Below are 22,141 nucleotides of genomic sequence, written 5' to 3'. Positions count from 1 at the left end.
TTGACTTTTATTCTGAAATAAGCTCACACCACTGGTTCTTGCATATTTCAGTATATTTGCACAGGCTGTTGGTTCAGAGGAAAGCTATTGCACACCTCCTCAAGAGACAGAAACAGTTATTACCTGTGGTACAAATGCATGTCAGAGTGTTAAAGCATATCAAAAACATTTCTGCTATCTAATAATTTAGAGAAATACAATAACTGCACTCTTGAGCTCAAGAGGGAAAATGGTCACTATACATTTTAACCATACAAAGCAAAATTACCCATGTCCATGTGTAATACCAATCATTAGGTTTAACACTCTGGCTTCAATGGGTTATTTATACACCACAACCCTCCCTCCCTCTCCCACCCCACCTCCAGTTTTATATAGCAGCAACTCACATTGGTAAGGACAAAGGGTTTTGCAAGTTGATGTAAAACTGTTACATCAATCTATATAAAACTGCTCATGTAAAAACCCAAGTATTTTCCCAAAATGCGATCGCCTTTAATAATAATTAAATACATTTTTCTGCTGACAGTCAGAGATGCATTATCCACATTGTTTGTCACAAAGCTGTGATAACAGATTCAAGTAGTTTCTAGTCAGCTGTCCACGAGTTTGCTTTGGAATGTGCCATACATAAATCAAGGAGCTGTAGAACAAGTTCAATAACAGTTGTGTTATCTACCACGGTTATTTTAGCTCAGTGCCAATCAATTCCAGTTGACAACCCCAAAATTTGAAGTCAATAAAGTACCACATCACTTTTTAAAGTTAGATTGGCTAAATTTACACAGCCGATTCATATTGTGTGTCTTTGTTTTTTACTGCATTGTTGCCAGTCTCATTTCTTTCAGTCCTTGCACTGGGGTGTTCAGGAGATTCCCTGATAACCTCAAGAGAATGAGTAGATGGAGTTTCCAACTTTGAATCGCTAGAGGACTTCTCTCCATTGCCGCAGCACTGCTTTAAGGCACATTGAGTCTTGCATGGCAGTTCACAAAGGGAAATACGTGATTCAGAGTTTACTGAAGCAAATTCTGGTTGGATGGTTGTGGCATGGATACCTTCATCATGGAAAAAGTCTTTGATGCGTTTCGCTACATCCATGTAAGCAGTTGGGTCACGGCATTTAATGTGGGCCGTTGCAATGATTCTACTACCAGCTAACTGCCAGACATGCAGTTCATGTACAGCAAGGACACCTTCCAAGTTGCGCAGCTTCTCATTTAATAACTCCATATCTATTTGTTTTGGGACCGTTTGTAACAGAATAAGAGCAGATTCCTTCAGCAGAGGATAGGTTGTGTACAGCAAGATACATACCATAATACAGCATAAAGTGGGATCCAAGAACAGCACCCAGCAGGGTCCAGCTTCTGGAATGATTTCACCATTTTCAGACATGTTTGACAGTGTGCCATTTAGATGTGTTTGATCAACACAATGATCATGTAAACACAGATTAATGCATGGGCCATTTTCAGGACATGGGTTCCAAACAAAGTAAAATATCAGTGCATTTACCACCACTATGACAGAGCCTAGGGCATCTCCCAACACATGGAGAAAGACACCACGCATGTTCAGTTGCGATGCGGAGTCTTCTATATCTCCAAATTCATCACGATGGTCATCAAGAATAGAAATCCCATTCAGTTGCAGGCCCTCCATACTATTCTCCCTCAGTAGATCTGTTTAAAACAAAAACATTATTAGACACAACAGAAACATTTAAAGATCTACAGCATTTCTTTCTCCCCCTCATCACCCTTTGTAACTCCAATTTTTCAATGTACTACTCCCCTTTGATTTCCTATATAAAACACCATTCCTAAGACAACAGGCAGACAACCTACTGTCAATAGTATGTTTGAGCCAGGCACTGAATGTTCAGAGTGTGATCTACCACAGGATTTGTCTCTCATACTATATGTATTTAAAATGCAAAAACAAAACACATTCAATATTACAGATTAACCGATTTTCCTGAAACATGAACCTGCTCAGTATAATCTCTGGGCTTTTTGCCTTGTTCAGGGAGAGCTTTTCCACAAGGTTCCACCATCTAACAGTCAAGGTGAGCACCAAGGGCTCAACTATCTTTTCTCTCAGTTCTTTCCTTACATTCCTATATGCAGAATGTAATAACTCGTCTCATTAATGTCATCATTCTAAAGGCTCTTCTTAACAGACATCATATACTTCAACATTTTATATTTCAAATGTGCATGTGCCAACCAAAAAGAAAATACATGTTTTCCAATTTTGAACATACTGTTAGAACAACAACAACAACTTGTATTTATATAGTGCCTTTAACATAGTAAAACTTTCCAAGGCACCTCACAGGAGCATTATCAAACAAAACGACAGCCATTTAAGGAGAAATTAGGGCAGATGCCCAAAAGCTTGGTCAAAGTAGTATTAAGGAGTGGCTTAAAAGAGAAAAGAAAGGTAGAGAAGCGGAGAGGTTTAGGAATGGAATTCCAGAGCTTAGGGCCTGGGCAGCTGATGGCACAGCTGACAATGGTGGTGTGATTAAAATCGGAGATGTTTAAGAAGCCAGAATTGGAGGAACGCAGGTTTATCGGCGGGTTGTAGGGATTTGAAAACAAGGATAAGAATTTTAAAATCGAGGTGTTGCTTAACCGGGAGCCAATGCAGGTCAACGAGCACAGGGGTGATGGGTGAATGGGACATGGGGTGATGGGTGAATGGGACATGGTGCAAGTTAGGAAATGGACAGCAGAGTTTTGGATGACATCAAGCTTACAGAAGGTAGAACACGGACGGCCAGTCAGGAGTGCATTGGAATAGTCCCAAGTCCAGAGGTAACAATCACATCGATGAGGGTTTAAGCAGATGAGTGAGGAAGGGGCGGAGTCGGGTGACATTACGAAAATGGGCGGTCTAAGTGATGGCACGGATGTGTGGTCGGAACTCATCTATTTACTCTTGAGGAATACAAACTTATATTGTTGTCTTAAAACATGATTATTAAAAGCCAGACTTCAAATGGAATTTTTTTTTTAAATAAAAGAAAACAGTAAATGATGTAAATAATTTAGTTTTTAAGATTTCTAAGTATGTTAGCACAAGAGGAGAAAAAGAGTGCGCTTCAGATGTAGAACTGTCCGTCAAAGGATCAACATCCGGAATGTTCATCCATCTTTTGATTGGCCTACTACGTATTTTCAATGTTGCCTTTTATTCCAAATAGAAGCAAGTTTTAAAAGGCATCGGACAGAATTTCATAAAGACTAATTATAAAAAGTATTCAGAATTAACTGCTCTAAAATATGGTCTTCCATTCTGTTTGAAAGCACAATTAAAAACAATTGGGTACTAATTCAACCAATTCCTGTATTTATACCTAGCCTCTGACTTGCTCTAGTAGAACATAAGAACACAAGAACATAAGAATTAGGAACAGGAGTAGGCCATCTAGCCCCTCAAGCCTGCTCCGCCATTCAATAAGATCATGGCTGATCTGGCCGTGGACTCAGCTCCACTTACCCGCCTTCTCCCCGTAACCCTTAATTCCCTTATTGGTTAAAAATCTGTGACTTGAATACATTCAATGAGCTAGCCTCAAGTGCTTCCTTGGGCAGAGAATTCCACAGATTCACAACCCTCTGGGAGAAGAAATTCCTTCTCAACTGGGTTTTAAATTGGCTCCCCCGTATTTTGAGGCTGTGCCCCCTAGTTCTAGTCTCCCGACCAGTGGAAACAACCTCTCCCCCTCTAGTAGCCACAGCATTTATGTGGTTTGTCCAGTTCAATTTCTGGATCTGTAGTATAGAGTAAACGGTACAATATCATTTTTTTTTTTAATTCACTCTTGGGATATGGGTGTCGCTAGCAAAGTGGGCATTTGTTGCCTTTCCCTAGTTGCCCTCAAGATGGTGGTGAACCGATGACTTGAATCGCTGCAGGTGTGCAGTGAAGGTACTCCCAGAGTACTGTTGGATAGGGAGTTATATATGAACATAGGACATTCCGCCTCTCGAGCCTGTTCTGCCATTCAATGAGATCATGGCTGATCTGTATCTCAGCTCCATCCACCTATCTTAAGCTCCATATCCTTGTTTAGCAAAAATCTAATGATCTCTGATTTAAAATTATTAATTGAGCCAGCTGCTGCTTTTTGAGAGACACTTCGACACACCCTTTACCTGAAGAAGTGTTTCTAACCTCTCCTGAATGTCTTGGCTCTGATTTTAGGGGTATGTTCCCTTGTCCTAGACACTCCCACCAGCAGAAAAAGTTTCTCTTCATCTATCCTATCAATTCCTTTCAAAATCCTAAAAATTTCAATAAAATCATCCCTTCACTGTCTTTTTCAGAGAATACAAGCCTTGTTTATGTAATCTCTCCTCATACTTTAACCCTTAGAACTCTGGTAACATTCTGATGAATCGGTGCTGCACATCTTCCAAAGCCAATATATCCTTTCCAAGTTCCAAGAATTTTGACCCAATGACGGTGAAACAGCAGCGATACATGTCCACGCAAGATGGTGTGTGATTGGGAGGGGGAAAGGGAGGTGATGGTGTTCGATGTACCTGCTCTCCCTGCCCTTCTAAGTGATACAGGTAATAGGTTAGGGAGATGCGGTTGAAGAAGCCTTGGCAAGAGGCTGCAGTGCATCCTGTACATAGTATACTGCAGCCAGGATGCACGAGGGAGTGGATGGGCAAATGATCAAGCAGAGAGCTCGGTCCTGGATGGCGTCGAGATTCTGGAGTGCTGTTACAGCTGCACTCCAGGCAATTGGAGAATATTCCATCACACTCCTGACTTGTGGATGGTGGAAAGTCTTTGGGGAGTCAGGGGGTGAGCCACTCGCTGCAGAATACCCAAGCCTCTAACCTGCTCTAGTAGCCATGGCATGTATGTGGTTTGTCCAGTTCAGTTTCTGGTCAACAGTGATCCCCTCCAGGATATTGATGTTGGGAATTCAGTGATGACAATGCCATTGAATGTCATGAGGAAGTGGCTAGACGCTACACATTACAACATACAATGCATTCAAGAAAAATATGCAAAATATTTATATCCTTTGTTTAGATATACATAGCTGGTGTATCCATCTGTTAAATTAGACAAAGCAGTTTCACTTATACTTTCGATAGCTCTCAAGGCTTTTTTTATAAATTCATTCTCAGGATGTGGGTGCCACTGGCAAGGCCGGCATTTGTTTCGCATCTGACTCTTAACTAGCTGTATGAAACCAATCATGTTGATGTGGGACTGGCATCACATATAGGCATAACCAGGTAGATAGGAGTGGCAGGTTTCCTTCCCTAAAGGACGCTAATGAACCAGTTGGATTTTTACAACATGGTCACTTTTATTGTACAAGCCTTTTTTATTTCTAAATATAAACCAAATTAAAATTCTCAAACTGCAATATTGGGATTTGAATTCACATTCTCTGGATTATTAGTTTATGCCTCTGTATTACTTGTTTTGAGTTATTAGCTCCTCACATACCAACATATTTTATTTTACTACTGGACAGTGAATGAAGATGCACGATGCTGAGGAGAGTGTATGGCAGCTGTATTAGTTTTGGATAGCTCAAGCAAAGAGCCAAATGGCCGCCTTCTGTACTACAAACTTCTATAATTCTAGGTCCTCTGCTGCAGTGGGCATAAAAGATTACATATATAAACTAAAAGCTCAATTAATTCATATACATTACAATTGAACAATTATATTTTACCTAACAAATCACACATCCATCAAGAACTCAGTCCTTTTCACTAAATATTGAAAGATAAGCCAACATTTAGGTTTTTAACAAGGCTAGTCACGAAGTATGTCGTAAGAAGTTGACATCTTCAAGACAGGAGGAGAAAAAAAAATAAACAATTCCAAGTGATTGCATCTGTGAATTCATTCCAATACCAATGTATGCTCACTGTGAGGAGTTATCACATGCAGGAAGCTTCTTATAGAATCACAGAATGATACAGCACAGAAGTAGGCCATTCAGCCCATGTACCTGTGCCGACTCTTTGAAAGAGCAATCCAATTAGTCTCCTTCCCCTGCCCTCATATTCAAATCATTATGGATCTTCTGCATAATTGTACTTTCATGCAGGATTTTAAAATGAGGTAATTGAGTACCATGTTACAGCATATACAGGTCAGGCAATGTAAAAACATTATATCTGCAATTTTTACAAATCATGCTGGTTATATAGGTCTTGTGACGGAGATCTTTTCACCCTGTTTTAAATTACTCAACTTGATCCAACTACACTATAGAAAATGTGTGTGAAACACCTGCTGTATTGCTATAATAAAATCCACTTTGTTTTTGTACCGCTTCTGTAAATTTGCTTTGTACACCTACAGAACTTGTTCTTGAACTATATTCTGCAATTTACACATCCATAAATTTTTCACTCTTGGGGGTTTATCTGATAATTTATCAAATCAAAAATTATTTGCATTATGATATTCTTTAAATAACTGGATGACAATACTGGCATACAAATAGTCGCAAGTCGGGGAGTCGAGAGAGGCAGCGGCCTATAAAAGGCTCAGCAGTCCGGGGAGCGTCGAGAGAGGAGGGAGTCGAGAGAGGCAGCGGCCTATAAAAGGCTCAGCAGTCCGGGGAGCGTCGAGAGAGGCGGGAGTCGAGAGAGGCAGCGGCCTATAAACGGCTCAGCAGTCCGGGGAGCGTCGAGAGAGGCGGGAGTCGAGAGAGGCAGCGGCCTATGAAAGGCTCAGCAGTCCGGGGAGCGTCGAGAGAGGCGGGAGTCGAGAGAGGCAGCGGCCTATAAAAGGCTCAGCAGTCCGGGGAGCGTCGAGAGAGGCGGGAGTCGAGAGAGGCAGCGGCCTATAAACGGCTCAGCAGTCCGGGGAGCGTCGAGAGAGGCGGGAGTCGAGAGAGGCAGCGGCCTATAAAAGGCTCAGCAGTCCGGGGAGCGTCGAGAGAGGCGGGAGTCGAGAGAGGCAGCGGCCTATAAAAGGCTCAGCAGTCCGGGGAGCGTCGAGAGAGGCGGGAGTTGAGACACGTACCGGTGCAGCTCCAGCTGGGAGAGAAGGCAAAAAAGAAGTAGAAAGAAATCAAAAGGTGACGTCACAGCCAACGTGGTAAGTGATTGGCTGCTGATTGGTGAGTAGTTTTTCTTTTTCTTTATTAGTCAGTAACTTTTAACATTGTTGTCGGCAATTTAAGTGTATCTAAGGGTTAAGTCATGGCAGGACAGCTCGGTCATGTGATATGCTCCTCCTGTACCATGTGGGAACACAGGGACAACACCAGTGTCCCTGACGACTACATGTGCGGGAAGTGTGTCCACCTCCGGCTACTGACGGTCCGCGTTGCGGAGTTGGAGCTGAAGGTGGATTCACTCTGGAGCATCCACGATGCTGAGAATGACGTGAGTATCACGTGTAGCGAGTTGGTCTTACTGCAGGAGAAGGGTCCACAGCCAGCGAGGGAATGGAAGACCAGCAGGAAGAGTAGTGCAAGGAAGGTAGTGCAGGGGTCCCCTGTGGTCATCCCCCTGCAAAACAGATACACCGCTTTGAGTACTGTTGAGGGGGATGACTCATCAGGGGAGGGCAGCAGCAGCCAAGTTCATGGCACCGTGGCTGGCTCTGTTGCACAGGAGGGCAGGAAAAAGAGTGGAAGAGCGATAGTGATAGGCGATTCAATTGTAAGGGGAATAGATAGGCGTTTCTGCGGCCGCAACTGAGACTCCAGGATGGTATGTTGCCTCCCTGGTGCAAGGGTCAAGGATGTCTCGGAGCGGGTGGAGGACATTCTAAAAAGGGAGGGAGAACAGCCAGTTGTCGTGGTGCTCGTTGGTACCAATGACATAGGTAAAAAAAGGGATGAGTTCCTACGAAATGAATTTAAGGAGCTAGGAGCTAAATTAAAAAGTAGGACCTCAAAAGTAGTAATCTCAGGATTGCTACCAGTGCCACGTGCTAGTCAGAGTAGGAATCGCAGGATAGCTCGGATGAATACGTGGCTTGAGCAATGGTGCAGCAGGGAGGGATTCAAATTCCTGGGGCATTGGAACCGGTTCTGGAGGAGGTGGGACCAGTACAATCCGGACGGTCTGCACCTGGGCAGAATCGGAACCAATGTCCTCGGGGGAGTGTTTGCTAGTGCTGTTGGGGAGGAGTTAAACTAATATGGCAGGGGGATGGGAACCAATGCAGGGAGATAGAGGGAAACAAAAAGGAGGCAAAAACAAAAGACAGAAAGGAGATGAGGAAAAGTGGAGGGCAGAGAAACCCAAGGCAAAGAACAAAAAGGGCCATTGTACAGCAAAATTCTAAAAGGACAGAGGGTGTTAAAAAAACAAGCCTAAAGGCTTTGTGTCTTAATGCAAGGAGTATCCGCAATAAGGTGGATGAATTAACTGTGCAAATAGATGTTAACAAATATGATGTGATTGGGATTACGGAGACGTGGCTCCAGGATGAGCAGGGCTGGGAACTCAACATCCAGGGGTATTCAACATTCAGGAAGGATAGAATAAAAGGAAAAGGAGGTGGGGTAGCATTGCTGGTTAAGGAGGAGATTAAGGCAATAGTTAGGAAGGACATTAGCTTGGATGATGTGGAATCTATATGGGTAGAGCTGCAGAACACCAAAGGGCAAAAAACGTTAGTGGGAGTTGTGTACAGACCTCCAAACAGTAGTAGTGATGTTGGGGAGGGCATCAAACAGGAAATTAGGGGTGCGTGCAATAAAGGTGCAGCAGTTATAATGGGTGACTTTAATATGCACATAGATTGGGCTAACCAAACTGGAAGCAATACGGTGGAGGAGGATTTTCTGGAGTGCATAAGGGATGGTTTTTTAGACCAATATGTCGAGGAACCAACTAGGGGGGAGGCCATCTTAGACTGGGTGTTATGTAATGAGAAAGGATTAATTAGCAATCTCGTTGTGCGAGGCCCCTTGGGGAAGAGTGACCATAATATGGTGGAATTCTGCATTAGGATGGAGAATGAAACAGTTAATTCAGAGACCATGGTCCAGAACTTAAAGAAGGCTAACTTTGAAGGTATGAGGCGTGAATTGGCTGAGATGGATTGGCGAATGATACTTAAGGGGTTGACTGTGGATGGGCAATGGCAGACATTTAGAGACCGCATGGATGAACTACAACAATTGTACATTCCTGTCTGGCATAGAAATAAAAAAGGGAAGGTGGCTCAACCGTGGCTATCAAGGGAAATCAGGGATAGTATTAAAGCCAAGGAAGTGGCATACAAATTGGCCAGAAATAGCAGCGAACCTGGGGACTGGGAGAAATTTAGAACTCAGCAGAGGAGGACAAAGGGTTTGATTAGGGTAGGGAAAATGGAGTATGAGAAGAAGCTTGCAGGGAACATTAAGACGGATTGCAAAAGTTTCTATAGATATGTAAAGAGAAAAAGGTTAGTAAAGACAAATGTAGGTCCCCTGCAGTCAGAATCAGGGGAAGTCATAACGGGGAACAAAGAAATGGCGGACCAATTGAACAAGTACTTTGGTTCGGTATTCACGAAGGAGGACACGAACAACCTTCCGGTTATAAAAGGGGTCGGGGGGTCTAGTAAGGAGGAGGAACTGAGGGAAATCCTTATTAGCCGGGAAATTGTGTTGGGGAAATTGATGGGATTGAAGGCCGATAAATCCCCAGGGCCTGATGGACTGCATCCCAGAGTACTTAAGGAGGTGGCCTTGGAAATAGTGGATGCGTTGACAGTCATTTTCCAACATTCCATTGACTCTGGATCAGTTCCTATGGAGTGGAGGGTAGCCAATGTAACCCCACTTTTTAAAAAAGGAGGGAGAGAGAAAACAGGGAATTATAGACCGGTCAGCCTGACATCGGTAGTGGGTAAAATGATGGAATCAATTATTAAGGATGTCATAGCAGTGCATTTGGAAAGAGGTGACATGATAGGTCCAAGTCAGCATGGATTTGTGAAAGGGAAATCATGCTTGACAAATCTTCTGGAATTTTTTGAGGATGTTTCCAGTAGAGTGGATAAGGGAGAACCAGTTGATGTGGTATATTTGGACTTTCAGAAGGCGTTCGACAAGGTCCCACACAAGAGATTGATGTGCAAAGTTAGAGCACATGGGATTGGGGGTAGTGTACTGACATGGATTGAGAACTGGTTGTCAGACAGGAAGCAAAGAGTAGGAGTAAATGGGTACTTTTCAGAATGGCAGGCAGTGACTAGTGGGGTACCGCAAGGTTCTGTGCTGGGGCCCCAGCTGTTTACACTGTACATTAATGATTTAGATGAGGGGATTAAATGTAGTATCTCCAAATTTACGGATGACACTAAGTTGGGTGGCAGTGTGAGCTGCGAGGAGGATGCTGTGAGGCTGCAGAGCGACTTGGATAGGTTGGGTGAGTGGGCAAATGCATGGCAGATGAAGTATAATGTGGATAAATGTGAGGTTATCCACTTTGGTGGTAAAAACAGAGAGACAGACTATTATCTGAATGGTGACAGATTAGGAAAAGGGGAGGTGCAAAGAGACCTGGGTGTCATGGTACATCAGTCATTGAAGGTTGGCATGCAGGTGCAGCAGGCGGTTAAGAAAGCAAATGGCATGTTGGCCTTCATAGCAAGGGGATTTGAGTACAGGGGCAGGGAGGTGTTGCTACAGTTGTACAGGGCATTGGTGAGGCCACACCTGGAGTATTGTGTACAGTTTTGGTCTCCTAACCTGAGGAAGGACATTCTTGCTATTGAGGGAGTGCAGCGAAGGTTCACCAGACTGATTCCCGGGATGGCGGGACTGACCTATCAAGAAAGACTGGATCAACTGGGCTTGTATTCACTGGAGTTCAGAAGAATGAGAGGGGACCTCATAGAAACATATAAAATTCTGACAGGGTTAGACAGGTTAGATGCAGGAAGAATGTTCCCAATGTTGGGGAAGTCCAGAACCAGGGGTCACAGTCTAAGGATAAGGGGTAAGCCATTTAGGACCGAGATGCGGAGGAACTTCTTCACCCAGAGAGTGGTGAACCTGTGGAATTCTCTACCACAGAAAGTTGTTGAGACCAATTCACTAAATATATTCAAAAAGGAGTTAGATGAGGTCCTTACTGCTAGGGGGATCAAGGGGTATGGCGAGAAAGCAGGAATGGGGTACTGAAGTTGAATGTTCAGCCATGAACTCATTGAATGGCGGTGCAGGCTAGAAGGGCCGAATGGCCTACTCCTGCACCTATTTTCTATGTTTCTATGTTTCTAAGTCAAAGCTTTTTATTTAAATAGCAAAGCACATGCTGCAGCCCAGGGGAGAAATGAGGACAATAATCTCATTATTTTTCTTTTAAATAAATATCAGCTCAGTCCTATACCTTTAACATTCTGGCATTGCCGAAAATCTTTTCTTACAAAACATCCAGTACAGATGAAGTTGAGTTCTTGTTTTCTGATTAAGTATTCAAATCCAAATCAAACCATTCAACCAAGTTAATTTAGGAAGCATAGTAAAGATTAAATGAAATTCAGCACACTCTCAAGTTCTGGCTACTATTTTGATTTGTTTCAGTATTATATTTAATATTTGACTAAAATTGTATGCTATATTATTAGTGAGTTACGAACATCTTTCTAGCTGCAATCTCTTTCCCGAAAAATAATAACTGTGTTCAATACCCTACTTACAATACTACAGCTATATGGGTAAAAGCTGTAATCTCTCATTTGATTAAGTGGGCTACAACAGTGCATGGAGTAGCAGAGTGTAAAGCTAGTCATTTTAGCTTGTCTAATATACGGTTAAGAACTGCACTACGCATGTTGGTTTCTCAAGAGTTTGTGACAACAAACAAGACACAGCTAAGCAAGCTGCATAAACTCAAACTATAGGATTATAGTTTTGTTGTTTGACATGATTTTACCAAGATCATTTCCCAACTTCAAATCAATTATCTACAAGGAAGTTGAAAGTTTATTTTATCTTTTAAGCTATGACTCATCCCACAAGCAGAAGAAGAAACAAAAAACCCTTTCATACACTGTAAATACTTCTCAATCAGGACTCACATAATTGGCTCAATACAGAATGAGTTCACTATTCCCTTCTCTCTAAAATTTAAACAACACCACCTCTGTGCAGAGCAGTTTTTGAGTTCAGACATCTTGTTAGTTGCTCACAATGCAACCTACCACAATTCAAGGAGTGACAAGGGGTCGTCAATATTAAGATTTTCACTAAGAGGAAAGAAGTTGTGACTTTTCTTGGTTATTGGAGCATGAAAGGTTTTGCCATGGAATCGGCAAGATAGACGTATGCATCTTTTAAGAGAAAATTGGATAAATATTTGAAGCAGAGGAAGATATCGGCTATGAGGACTGTATAGAGTTTTGGATTGCTCTAACAAAGAGCCGGCACATTTCTATGGTCCTATAAACTCTACTTCCAGGTGGGAAGAGGAATAACTTTGGATAGATATATGAAGTATAGCCTTTTTTTTTAAAAACAAAGTAAAACTTATTCAATCCAATTCTACACCTGCATTCAAATGAACATTTTGCAAATAGGATTGGTTACTGAGAAACCAAAGAGCACACAATGTGGAATGTGCCAACTGAGATACTGTGGGTCCTATTGTATTTGAACAGCAATGTAATTTAATGCAAAATGAACAAATTACCAGTATGATTACACTTTGGTAAAGCTATATTTACCTCACACATCTCGAAGAAAGTTTGCTATACCACAAATTCTGTGGAAAGATTATCTTGGTTCTTAAACTGTTAGAAGAGTCAATATGTGAGACTGGAATTCCAAAGCTTAATCTCAGCTGGCACAGAAACCAGCGACTGGTCAGGCTGAGGGGGTCGTGTGCACACATTTATTAATCACTTTTGGCAGGTTATTTAATTTTGACAATAGCTCAAACCACAAACTAGATTTCAATCCAGAGACAAGCTCACAAGCTCACCTTTCCCGTACACTATTCTATGCTTATTTAAGCTGCTGTTCCTAAGCAGCTTTAAAAATATATATATATATATATATATATAATATTTGTGGAATGCATGGCTGCATTTATGCCCTCCATAGCTGGCCTGAGGCAATAGTAACTAGCCATCTCCTTGAACCACTGCAGTACTTGTGATGGTAGTGCTCCCAGTCATGTTAGGTAGGAAATTCCACAAGGACTCAGCAATAATGAAGGAACAGCAATATATGTTTGAATCAGGGTGGTGAGAGACTTGTAAGGGAACGTGAAGATGATGGTGTACCCATAACATTGGTGCTTTTGAACTTTAGGGTGGTAGAGGTCTCAAGGGAGGGGAGTGCTATTGAATGAAGTAACACTGGTGAGTTGCTGCCATGCATCTTGTACATAGCATAGCAATAGTGCACCCATGATTCTAGGCATGGATAGTGTGTTCAGGGGCATACCTTAGGTTATTAGTACACGAGAGTATAATGTCTTCTATTCTAGAAAATCTGAGAAAAGTTAAGAGGAGCACATTTTAGGACAATGATTTTCAAATTTCTGAGGGAACCCTTGCAAACGCTGACATACTACTCCCAGGGAAGCCTCTTTCTTATCTTCGACAAGTTAGCATCAGCGCTATCATTTCAGAAAACTTTGTTGTAATGGGTTTTCAGCTGCAAGTAATTTCGTTACAAAGTGCTTCTATTGTACAAATCACATTGTTTTTCCTATTGTATCTTTTACCACCAGTGATGAGTGCAATTTCTAAGAACATGCAATTTCTACTCCAAAACTGGTCAAAGTCAACAGTGTGCTTTTTCCTTATGGAAATTTGGCTGTCATGTTTAGTCTTCCTTCTAGAAATAAGCTTCTGATGCAAAATAAAGAATAAGTTTGAACAGTCCAAATGCTTTATGCTACACTTAATGTGAAGACGTCAACTCGGATGCTGGATTATATTCTTCAGTAGAAGAATAATGCAATAATAAGACAAACCAAAATTACTTAGTTTGTCTAAATTATTACATTCTTCTTCCACTGAATAGTTAATAATATATTCCACAGCTTATAAAACCAATGTTTGTCAATATGATGTAGTTGGGAGTCCGGCATATTAATTAGTGGTTGGATAGCGAGATATAGGCCACAATACTTAGCAGCTCATGTTAGTGAAATAAACTTATGAGAAAATGTGCGATTGGCCTTAGACTCCCATTGACATATCTAATGATTCTAGTAGCTTCAAAATGTGCCGTTTAGTCCCAAATTGCTTATAAATTCTCTAGTACAACATTCCACCTATCCTGTTAGCTTAAATGAAGTTAATTTAGTCTCAGTTTCATTTAATGAGAGACATGCAGTCAAAACCAATTTTAGAACATTTTTTGGCCAAATATATACCTCTCAAACAAACTCAGTTTTCCATACTATGGCTATTTGTCACAACCAACATTTCTTGGAACCTACCAAATACTCCCTCTACACCAACCCACAACATTTTTTTTAAATATCATACAAATCAGGCATTACATTCCAAACACAGGAAACTGCTGTAACAATTCAAATAAAATCTAATTAAGAGTAGGACGCGTGCAACTCCCATAAGTTGCAGTACCTTTCACAATACAATGGGAATCTACTCAATACAGGAAAATATCGGCAGAGAGGTGCACACGAATGGAGACGAGGAAGTGGTTGCACAGAGTACTCACAAGGGTAAAAACCTCGAAGGCCTCAAAAGACATGCAAATTAATGAGATTGAGGGTATATCCATGTACATGGAAGCTGACATGGAACATTAGGTTGAGTGAGGTGAGCAGAGCAAGGAGGTCAACAGAGATATGAGAGGATGGGTTCAGGTGAAGAATTAAATCACTGAAAATGAGTTACCCAGTGCCGAGGCTGAAAATAGAACAGATGGGGAAATCTGATAAGATGTCAGAACAGGGAGAAACGCAAAACCAGGAACTTGATTGAGTTCTTTGATGAAATAACAGAGGGTTGATGAAGGTAGTGCAGTTGATGTTGTGTATATGGGCTTTCAACAAGTACCACATCATAACCTTGTAAGCCAAATCAAAGCCCATAGGATTAAAGCGACAGTGGCAGCATGGATACGAAATTGGCTAAGGGACAGAAAGTAAAGGAGTAGTGGTGAACGGTTGTTTTAGACTGGAGGGAATTGTACAGTGGTGTTCCCCAAAGGTCGGTATTAGGATCACTGCTCTTTTTGATATATATTAAATAACCTGGACTTGGGTGTACAGGACATAATTTCAAAGTTTGCAGATGACACAAAACTTGGAAATGTGGTAAACAATCAGGAGGATAGTAACAGACTTCAGGAGGACATAGACCGAGACTGGTGAAATGGGCAGACATTTGGCAGATGCAATTAACAAGTGTGAAGTGATGCATTTTGGTAGGAAGAATGAAGAGACGTAGTACAAACTAAATGGTACAAAGAGACCTGGGGGTGTATGTACATGAATCATTGAAGATGGCAGGACAAATTGAGAAGGCTGTTAAAAAAGCATATGGTATCCTTGGCTTTGGAAACAGAGGCATGGTGTACAAATACAAGAAAGTTACACTAAACCTTTATAAAATCACTGGTTCGGCCCCAGCTGGAGTATTGTGTGCAATTCTGGGCACCACACTTTAGGAAGGATGTCAAAGCCTTAGAGAGCAGAGGAGATTTACCAGAATGGTACCAGGGATGCGGGACTTCAGTTATGTGGAAAAACCAGAGAAGCTGGGGTTGTAAATGCATTGACAGTCATTTTCCAACATTCCATTGACTATGGATCAGTTCCTATCGAGTGGAGGGTAGCCAATGTAACCCCACTTTTTAAAAAAAGGAGGGAGAGAGAAAACAGGGAATTATAGACCGGTCAGCCTGACATCGGTAGTGGGTAAGATGATGGAATCAATTTTTAAGGATGTCATAGCAGCGCATTTGGAAAGAGGTGACATGGATTTGAGAAAGGGAAATCATGCTTGACAAATCTTCTGGAATTTTGTGAGGATGTTTCCAGTAGAGTGGACAAGGGAGAACCATTTGATGTGGTATATTTGGACTTTCAGAAGGCTTTCGACAAGGTTCCACACAAGAGATTAATGTGCAAAGTTAAAGCACATGGGATTGGCGGTAGTGTGCTGACATGGATTGAGAAATGGTTGTCAGACAGGAAGCAAAGAGTAGGAGCAAATGGGGACTTTTCAGGATGGCAGGCGGTGAGTAGTGGGGTGCCGCAAGGTTCTGTGCTGGGGCCCCAGCTGTTTACACTGTATATTAATGATTTAGACGAGGGGATTAAATGTAGTATCTCCAAATTTGCGGATGACACTAAGTTTGGTGGCAGTGTGAGCTGCGAGGAGGATGCTGTGAGGCTGCAGAGCGACTTGGATAGGTTAGGTGAATGGGCAAATGCATGGCAGATGAAGTATAATAGGGATAAATACGAGGTTGTCCACTTTGGTGGTAAAAACAGAGAGACAGACTATTATCTGAATGGTGACAGATTAGGAAAAGGGGAGGTGAAACAAGACCTGGGTGTCATGGTACATCAGTCATTGAAGGTTGGCATGCAGGTACAGCAGGCGGTTAAGAAAGCAAATGGTATGTCGGCCTTCATAGTGAGGGGATTTGAGTACAGGGGCAGGGAGGTGTTGCTACAGTTGTACAGGGCCTTGGTGAGGCCACACCTGGAGTATTGTGTACAGTTTTGGTCTCCTAACCTGAGGAAGGACATTCTTGTTATTGAGGGAGTGCAGCGAAGGTTCACCAGACTGATTCCCAGTATGGCAGGACTGACCTATCAAGAAAGACTAAATCAACTGGGCTTGTATTCACTGGAGTTCAGAAGAATGAGAGGGGACTTTATAGAAGCGTTTAAAATTCTGATGGGTTTAGACAGGTTAGATGCAGGAAGAATGTTCCCAATGTTGGGGAAGTCCAGAACCAGGGGTCACAATCTAAGGATAAGGGGTAAGCCATTTAGGACCAAGAGGAGAAGAAACTTCTTCACCCAGAGAGTGGTGAACCTGTGGAATTCTCTACCACAGAAAGTTGTTGAGGCCAATTCACTAAATATATTCAAAAAGGAGTTAGATGTAGTCCTTACTACTAGGGGGATCAAGGGGTATGGCAAGAAAGCAGGAATGGGGTACTGAAGTTGCATGTTCAGCCATGAACTCATTGAATGGCGGTGCAGGCTGGAAGGGCCGAATGGCCTACTCCTGCACCTATTTTCTATGTTTCTATGTTTCTATGTCCTCCTTATAGCAGAGAAGGTTAAGGGGAGATTTAACATAGGTGTTCAAAATCACGAAAGAGTAAATAAGGGGAAACTGTTTACAGTGGCAGAAGGGTCAGCAACCAAAGGCACATTTTTAACGTGATTGGCAAAAGAACTAGAGATGTGATGAGAATTTTTGATTTAACGCAGCAAGTTATGATGATCTGGAATGCAATGCCTGAATGGGTGGTGGAAGCAGATTCAATAACTTTCAAAAGGGAAGATAACTACTTGAACGGGAAACATTTGCAGGGGTATGGGAAAGGGCCGGGGGGTGGGGGGGTGGGTGAGACTAATTGGATAGCTCTTTCATTGAGCCAGGACAGACACGATGGGCCAACTGACCTCGTGATGCATCAGTCCATGAGTCATAAACAGTGAAGTGGTCAAATGTGGAGAAGCCGCAAGAATAGGAAGATAAGCCAAGGTCTCAAGATGAGCTAATGCCAATAATGCTACAGTTTGATAGGGAACATGAAGCCATAAACCAGCAGTCTTGCTATTCAAAACACTGTACTCCATTTATAATAGATAGGATCCCCCCAAAAAAAATGACCTGAAGAAACCTCACACTCAAAACCAAATACATTTAAAAATGAATTTGTATTTACATTGCTCCTTACAACATCCTCAGGACATCCCTAAGCAAGTGACTAATCAATTAATCACTTATGTAGGAAACAGGGCAGCCAACTGCACATGGCATTCCCTGCCTAAACCTCTCTTTCCTCCTTTAAGACACTCCTTAAAATCTACCTCTTTTGGTCACCTGTCCTAATTTCTCCTTGTGCGGCTCCATATCAATTGAGTCTCATAATACTCCTGTGAAGCACCTTGGGACTTTTATTACATTAAAGGCGCTAAATAAATACAAGTTGTTGTTGTGGCAAGTCCAACAAACAGCAAATGAAAAAAAAACGACTAGTTAATATTTGTTTTGATGGTGTTGGTTAAGAGGAATGTTGACTAAGACTACTTGCTCTTTTTTTGAATAGTGCTATGGAATGCTTTACATCAACCTGAACAGAAAGATGGCATCTCCAATGGTGCAGCAGAGCTTGAAACCAGGATTTTCTGACTCAAAATGTACATGTGCTACCAACTGAGCCAAGCTGACAACTAACATCACCAATTTGTCTGGACAGGGTCCCATCAGGATGCTTTTTAAATCTGTTTCTAAACCTCCCAGATTATGGAATATTTTCCAAAAATATAGTTGACTCAAAAAAGTAGCTAAAATATGGAGCAGGATCAATATTTCATCAGAAATACAGTCTTGTGTGCACAAAGAAGCTGCGAATCATGGCACACCATTATGCCCTTTCTTCTGACCTTGTTACCATGGCACTGTAAGAGAGCCAGATATCAGCCATGAGCATTCATGATCTCCATTTACAAACCCTGTCTATACCAACAAATTACAGTAGGGTATATGTAGAGATGATCTTTCTACTGATGAGAGTTCAAAATTAGGTGCCATAAATATAAAATAGTTACTAATAAATTCAATAAAGAATTTAAGAGAATGTTCTTTACTTAGAGTGGAGAGTATGTGGAATTCACTGCCACATGTGGCGAATAGCATAGATGCATTTAAGAGGAAGCTGGATAAGTACATGAGGTAGAAAGGAATAGAATCATAATCATAGGCAGCCCCTCGAAAACGAGGGAGTCTTGCTTCCACTCAAAGTGAGTTCTCAGGTGACTGTACAGTCTGTCACAGGTGGGGCAGACAGTCGTTGAAGGAAAGGGTGGGTGGGGAGTCTGGTTTGCTGCATGCTCTTTCCGCTGCCTGCGCTTGTTTTCTGCATGCTCTTGGCGACGAGACTCGAGGTGCTCAGCGCCCTCCCAGATGCTCTTTCTCCACTTAGGGCTGTCTTTGGCCAAGGATTCCCAGATGTCGGTGGGGATGTTGCACCATCAAGGAGGCTTTGAGGGTATCCTTGAAGAGTTTCCTCTGCCCACCTGGGGCTCACTTGCCATGTAGGAGTTCCGAGTAGAGCACTTGCTTTGGGAGTCTTGCGTCAGGCATGCGGACAATGTGACCCGCCCAACGGAACTGGTCGAGTGTGGTCAGTGCTTCGATGCTGAGGATGTTGGCCTGATCAAGAATACAGCCGTTGATGCGTCTATCATCCCAGGGGATTTGCAGGATCTTGCGGAGACATCGTTGGTAGTATTTCTCCAGCGATTTGAGGTGTCTGCTGTATAAGGTCCACATCTCAGCCATGCAGAAGGGCAGGTATCACTACAGTCCTGTAGACCATAAGCTTGATGCCAGATTTGACATGGATATGTTGATGGGGTGAGATGAAGTAAGGTGGGAGGAAGCTCGTGTACAATATAAACACAGATGTAGACTTATTGGGCTGAATGGCCTGTCTGTGTGCTGTAAAATCCTGTGCAACAGCTTCCTCTTTCCCCACTGTTGCCCAGCATCCTCAAAAGTAATCCCCATAAATGCATTTGGCATACAGGTAAAATGAATGTACATTTTTAGTATTCAATCTGCACAAGTTCATTTTCATTTGCTATCAAAGCTGGTTTGTTGGACATCATTTAAACTAGATAAATCAGGTCAGCATGACCTTACACTATACCCAATATTAGATTCACTGTTTACAAAAAATTAAAGATGTCAACCATAGTTCTTTTGATTTTTTTTTAAAAAAAAGAGTACTGATAAAACATCAATACCTCGTGATATAGTAGGTCTTCCATTGGAACAACTCAAAAGAGTGCACTGTTGAAAGTCCTGTAACATAATAGCCAAATTGGCATTGGAAGTGTTTGGAGAACGCAGGCAAGGAGTTCAGACTCCCCATTCAAAAAAAAAACAAGACTGGGTAGCACACCTCACTACTACCGTTGGCGCAGTACAAAGGGCATAATACTGGATATTAGTTTGCAAACCAGATACAACACAAATCTTTTTGATAAAATCATTATCCTAGGCTCTATTTCAGTACAGTATGGATTTGTTAGTTTAAATGGTCCAAACGTTTGCTGGGCACTCTACACTTGTTCTGACTTTTGCCCACATTGCTACTATGACAGGACGTTATTGGCGTGGCTTAAAGTTATTTCAGGCGTTGCCTGAAGCAAATTATATCAAGACATCGCCAGGTAATGCTACAGAAACAAGCTCGGGATCGAACCCTCACTATAATTCAGATGTTTCCTTCATGGGAATTGTTTTCTGTGGACATAGCGTCGAAATGGGTACAGATGAGGGTCACAGTGTGTATACAAATCTGCCGTGACATTTTACTAGCAGCAAATTACAGCCGATCGATAAAAATCTTAGAATATAACATTCCCAGGGATGTCACAAAGAACTAAAAGAAAAAGAAAGCCGGTTTTGTTTCCGATTGCTCTTCAAGATCGCGGTTTCTGTTCACAGTGATTTCGAGCCGCAGACTCTGGAGTTGTTCTCCAGTTACGGTCACATCACATCCCCGGGGTTTTCCCATTTGCACAAGACAACAACACAAAAAAATAATGATAATAAAAGTGCATTTACCGTTCACAAGCCGGGGGTCGTCGCCGCCGCCGCACGACCCGAAGCCGTCCTGCTTGTCGGGGCTGACGCCGTTAATGGCGCTGCCACTGTTGACCAGGATGTTGATCTCCTCCTGGTTCAGGCTCGTCCCGTTGCCGGACAGCTTCTCGGCGTCGTCCTTCCTCTTCCTGCGGAGCCAGTGGCCGCTCCGGGTGCCCGAGACATGGGTGTGCGAGTGCCCGTGGGCCGCCGCGCCTCCTCCTCCTCCCCCGCTGCTGTGGAACATGCAGAGCCCCAGCAGGTTGACCAGCAGCCCGGCGGCTCCCACCCCGATCACCACCACCGCGTTCTGGATCTCCCGCGGCTCGCTGAAGCGCTCGATGGCCTCCAGCACGATGGTGAAGCAGAGCGCCGTCAGAAAGACGGCGTTGACCAGCGCGCCCATCACCTCGGCTCGGATCCAGCCGAACGTGTTCTTGGCCGTCGACTGGGTCTTGGCGGCGAAGCGCACGGCGATCAGGGCCACCACCAGCGCGATGACATCCGACAGCATGTGGAAGGAGTCGGAGAGCATGGCCAGCGAGCTGGTCAGCCGGCTCACCACCACCTCCACCACGAAGAAGCCGAAGGTCAGCCACAGCATGCACATCAGGCGCGCCCGGTTCGGCTCGCAGTCCATCTTCCTTCAGCCTCACAAGCACGGCGAGCGCGGAGCAGGCAACCGAGGTAGCGTTCCCAGGCAGAACAAAGGGCCGTTTAACGTTCAAAAACAACCGTCGCGATTTAAAACACAATAAAAGTGTGAGGGGGGGGGACGACGACAGAAAAAAGCTAAGCCGAAAGTTCCAGAGAATGTAGAAACTGCCCTCTCATTCTTTCACCCAGCTCTGTAACTATGCAGACGGTTACAAAAAACTTTTGCACCCGGCAAGTTTTTTTCCCCTCTCTGCGCACGGTTTTTTTTTCAGCACGGACCCATTTCTTCCCTCCCTCCAGTTCACCAAACCCTGCCTCCAGCCGAAGCCGATTGGTTGGAATGCCAGTTAGCCATCATTCCTATTCGTTAGTTGCCGTGTCAATCATTGTCACACTCTGCGCAGCCGCTCTGCTCCTTTTTTTAAAAGGTCCGGCTGGTCATGCGCGTTTTGCCGGGTCCCTGTGATTGTGACGCTATCACATTGTCCAGAAATCAATCAGCTACCGCTCTGGCCGGCTCTACCCCACCTCCTTACCTTAGCGCCGATTGACCGCTGTCTTCAACCTTTCTTTTTAATTGGGTAGCAGTTGTGTCAATCATACGCAGGTGGGTGAGGTCACCATTGTACTCGCCTTGCGGTATGCTGATTGGTCTTTCTTGTCAAGGGTTCTCTATCAATGATTGACAGCCCGT

General features: G+C 43.1%; 1 protein-coding gene across 1 annotated transcript; it reads right to left on the bottom strand.

The window, feature by feature from the left end:
• Positions 1–369: 369 nt before the first annotated feature.
• slc30a1a (solute carrier family 30 member 1a) lies at positions 370–21,716 on the bottom strand. The gene is made up of 2 exons (XM_070889521.1): positions 20,773–21,716; positions 370–1,685 (listed from the first exon to the last, which is right to left on the bottom strand). Exons 1-2 carry the CDS (start codon positions 21,428–21,430, stop codon positions 781–783), a joined length of 1,563 nt encoding a protein of 520 aa, XP_070745622.1. The 5' UTR covers positions 21,431–21,716; the 3' UTR covers positions 370–780.
• Positions 21,717–22,141: the final 425 nt, after the last annotated feature.

The sequence above is a fragment of the Pristiophorus japonicus genome, chromosome 9, assembly GCF_044704955.1.
Source record: "Pristiophorus japonicus isolate sPriJap1 chromosome 9, sPriJap1.hap1, whole genome shotgun sequence".
Taxonomy (NCBI): domain Eukaryota; kingdom Metazoa; phylum Chordata; class Chondrichthyes; family Pristiophoridae; genus Pristiophorus; species Pristiophorus japonicus.
Note: the sequence above shows the minus strand (reverse complement) of the source record. Positions and strands in the feature narration are given on the sequence as shown.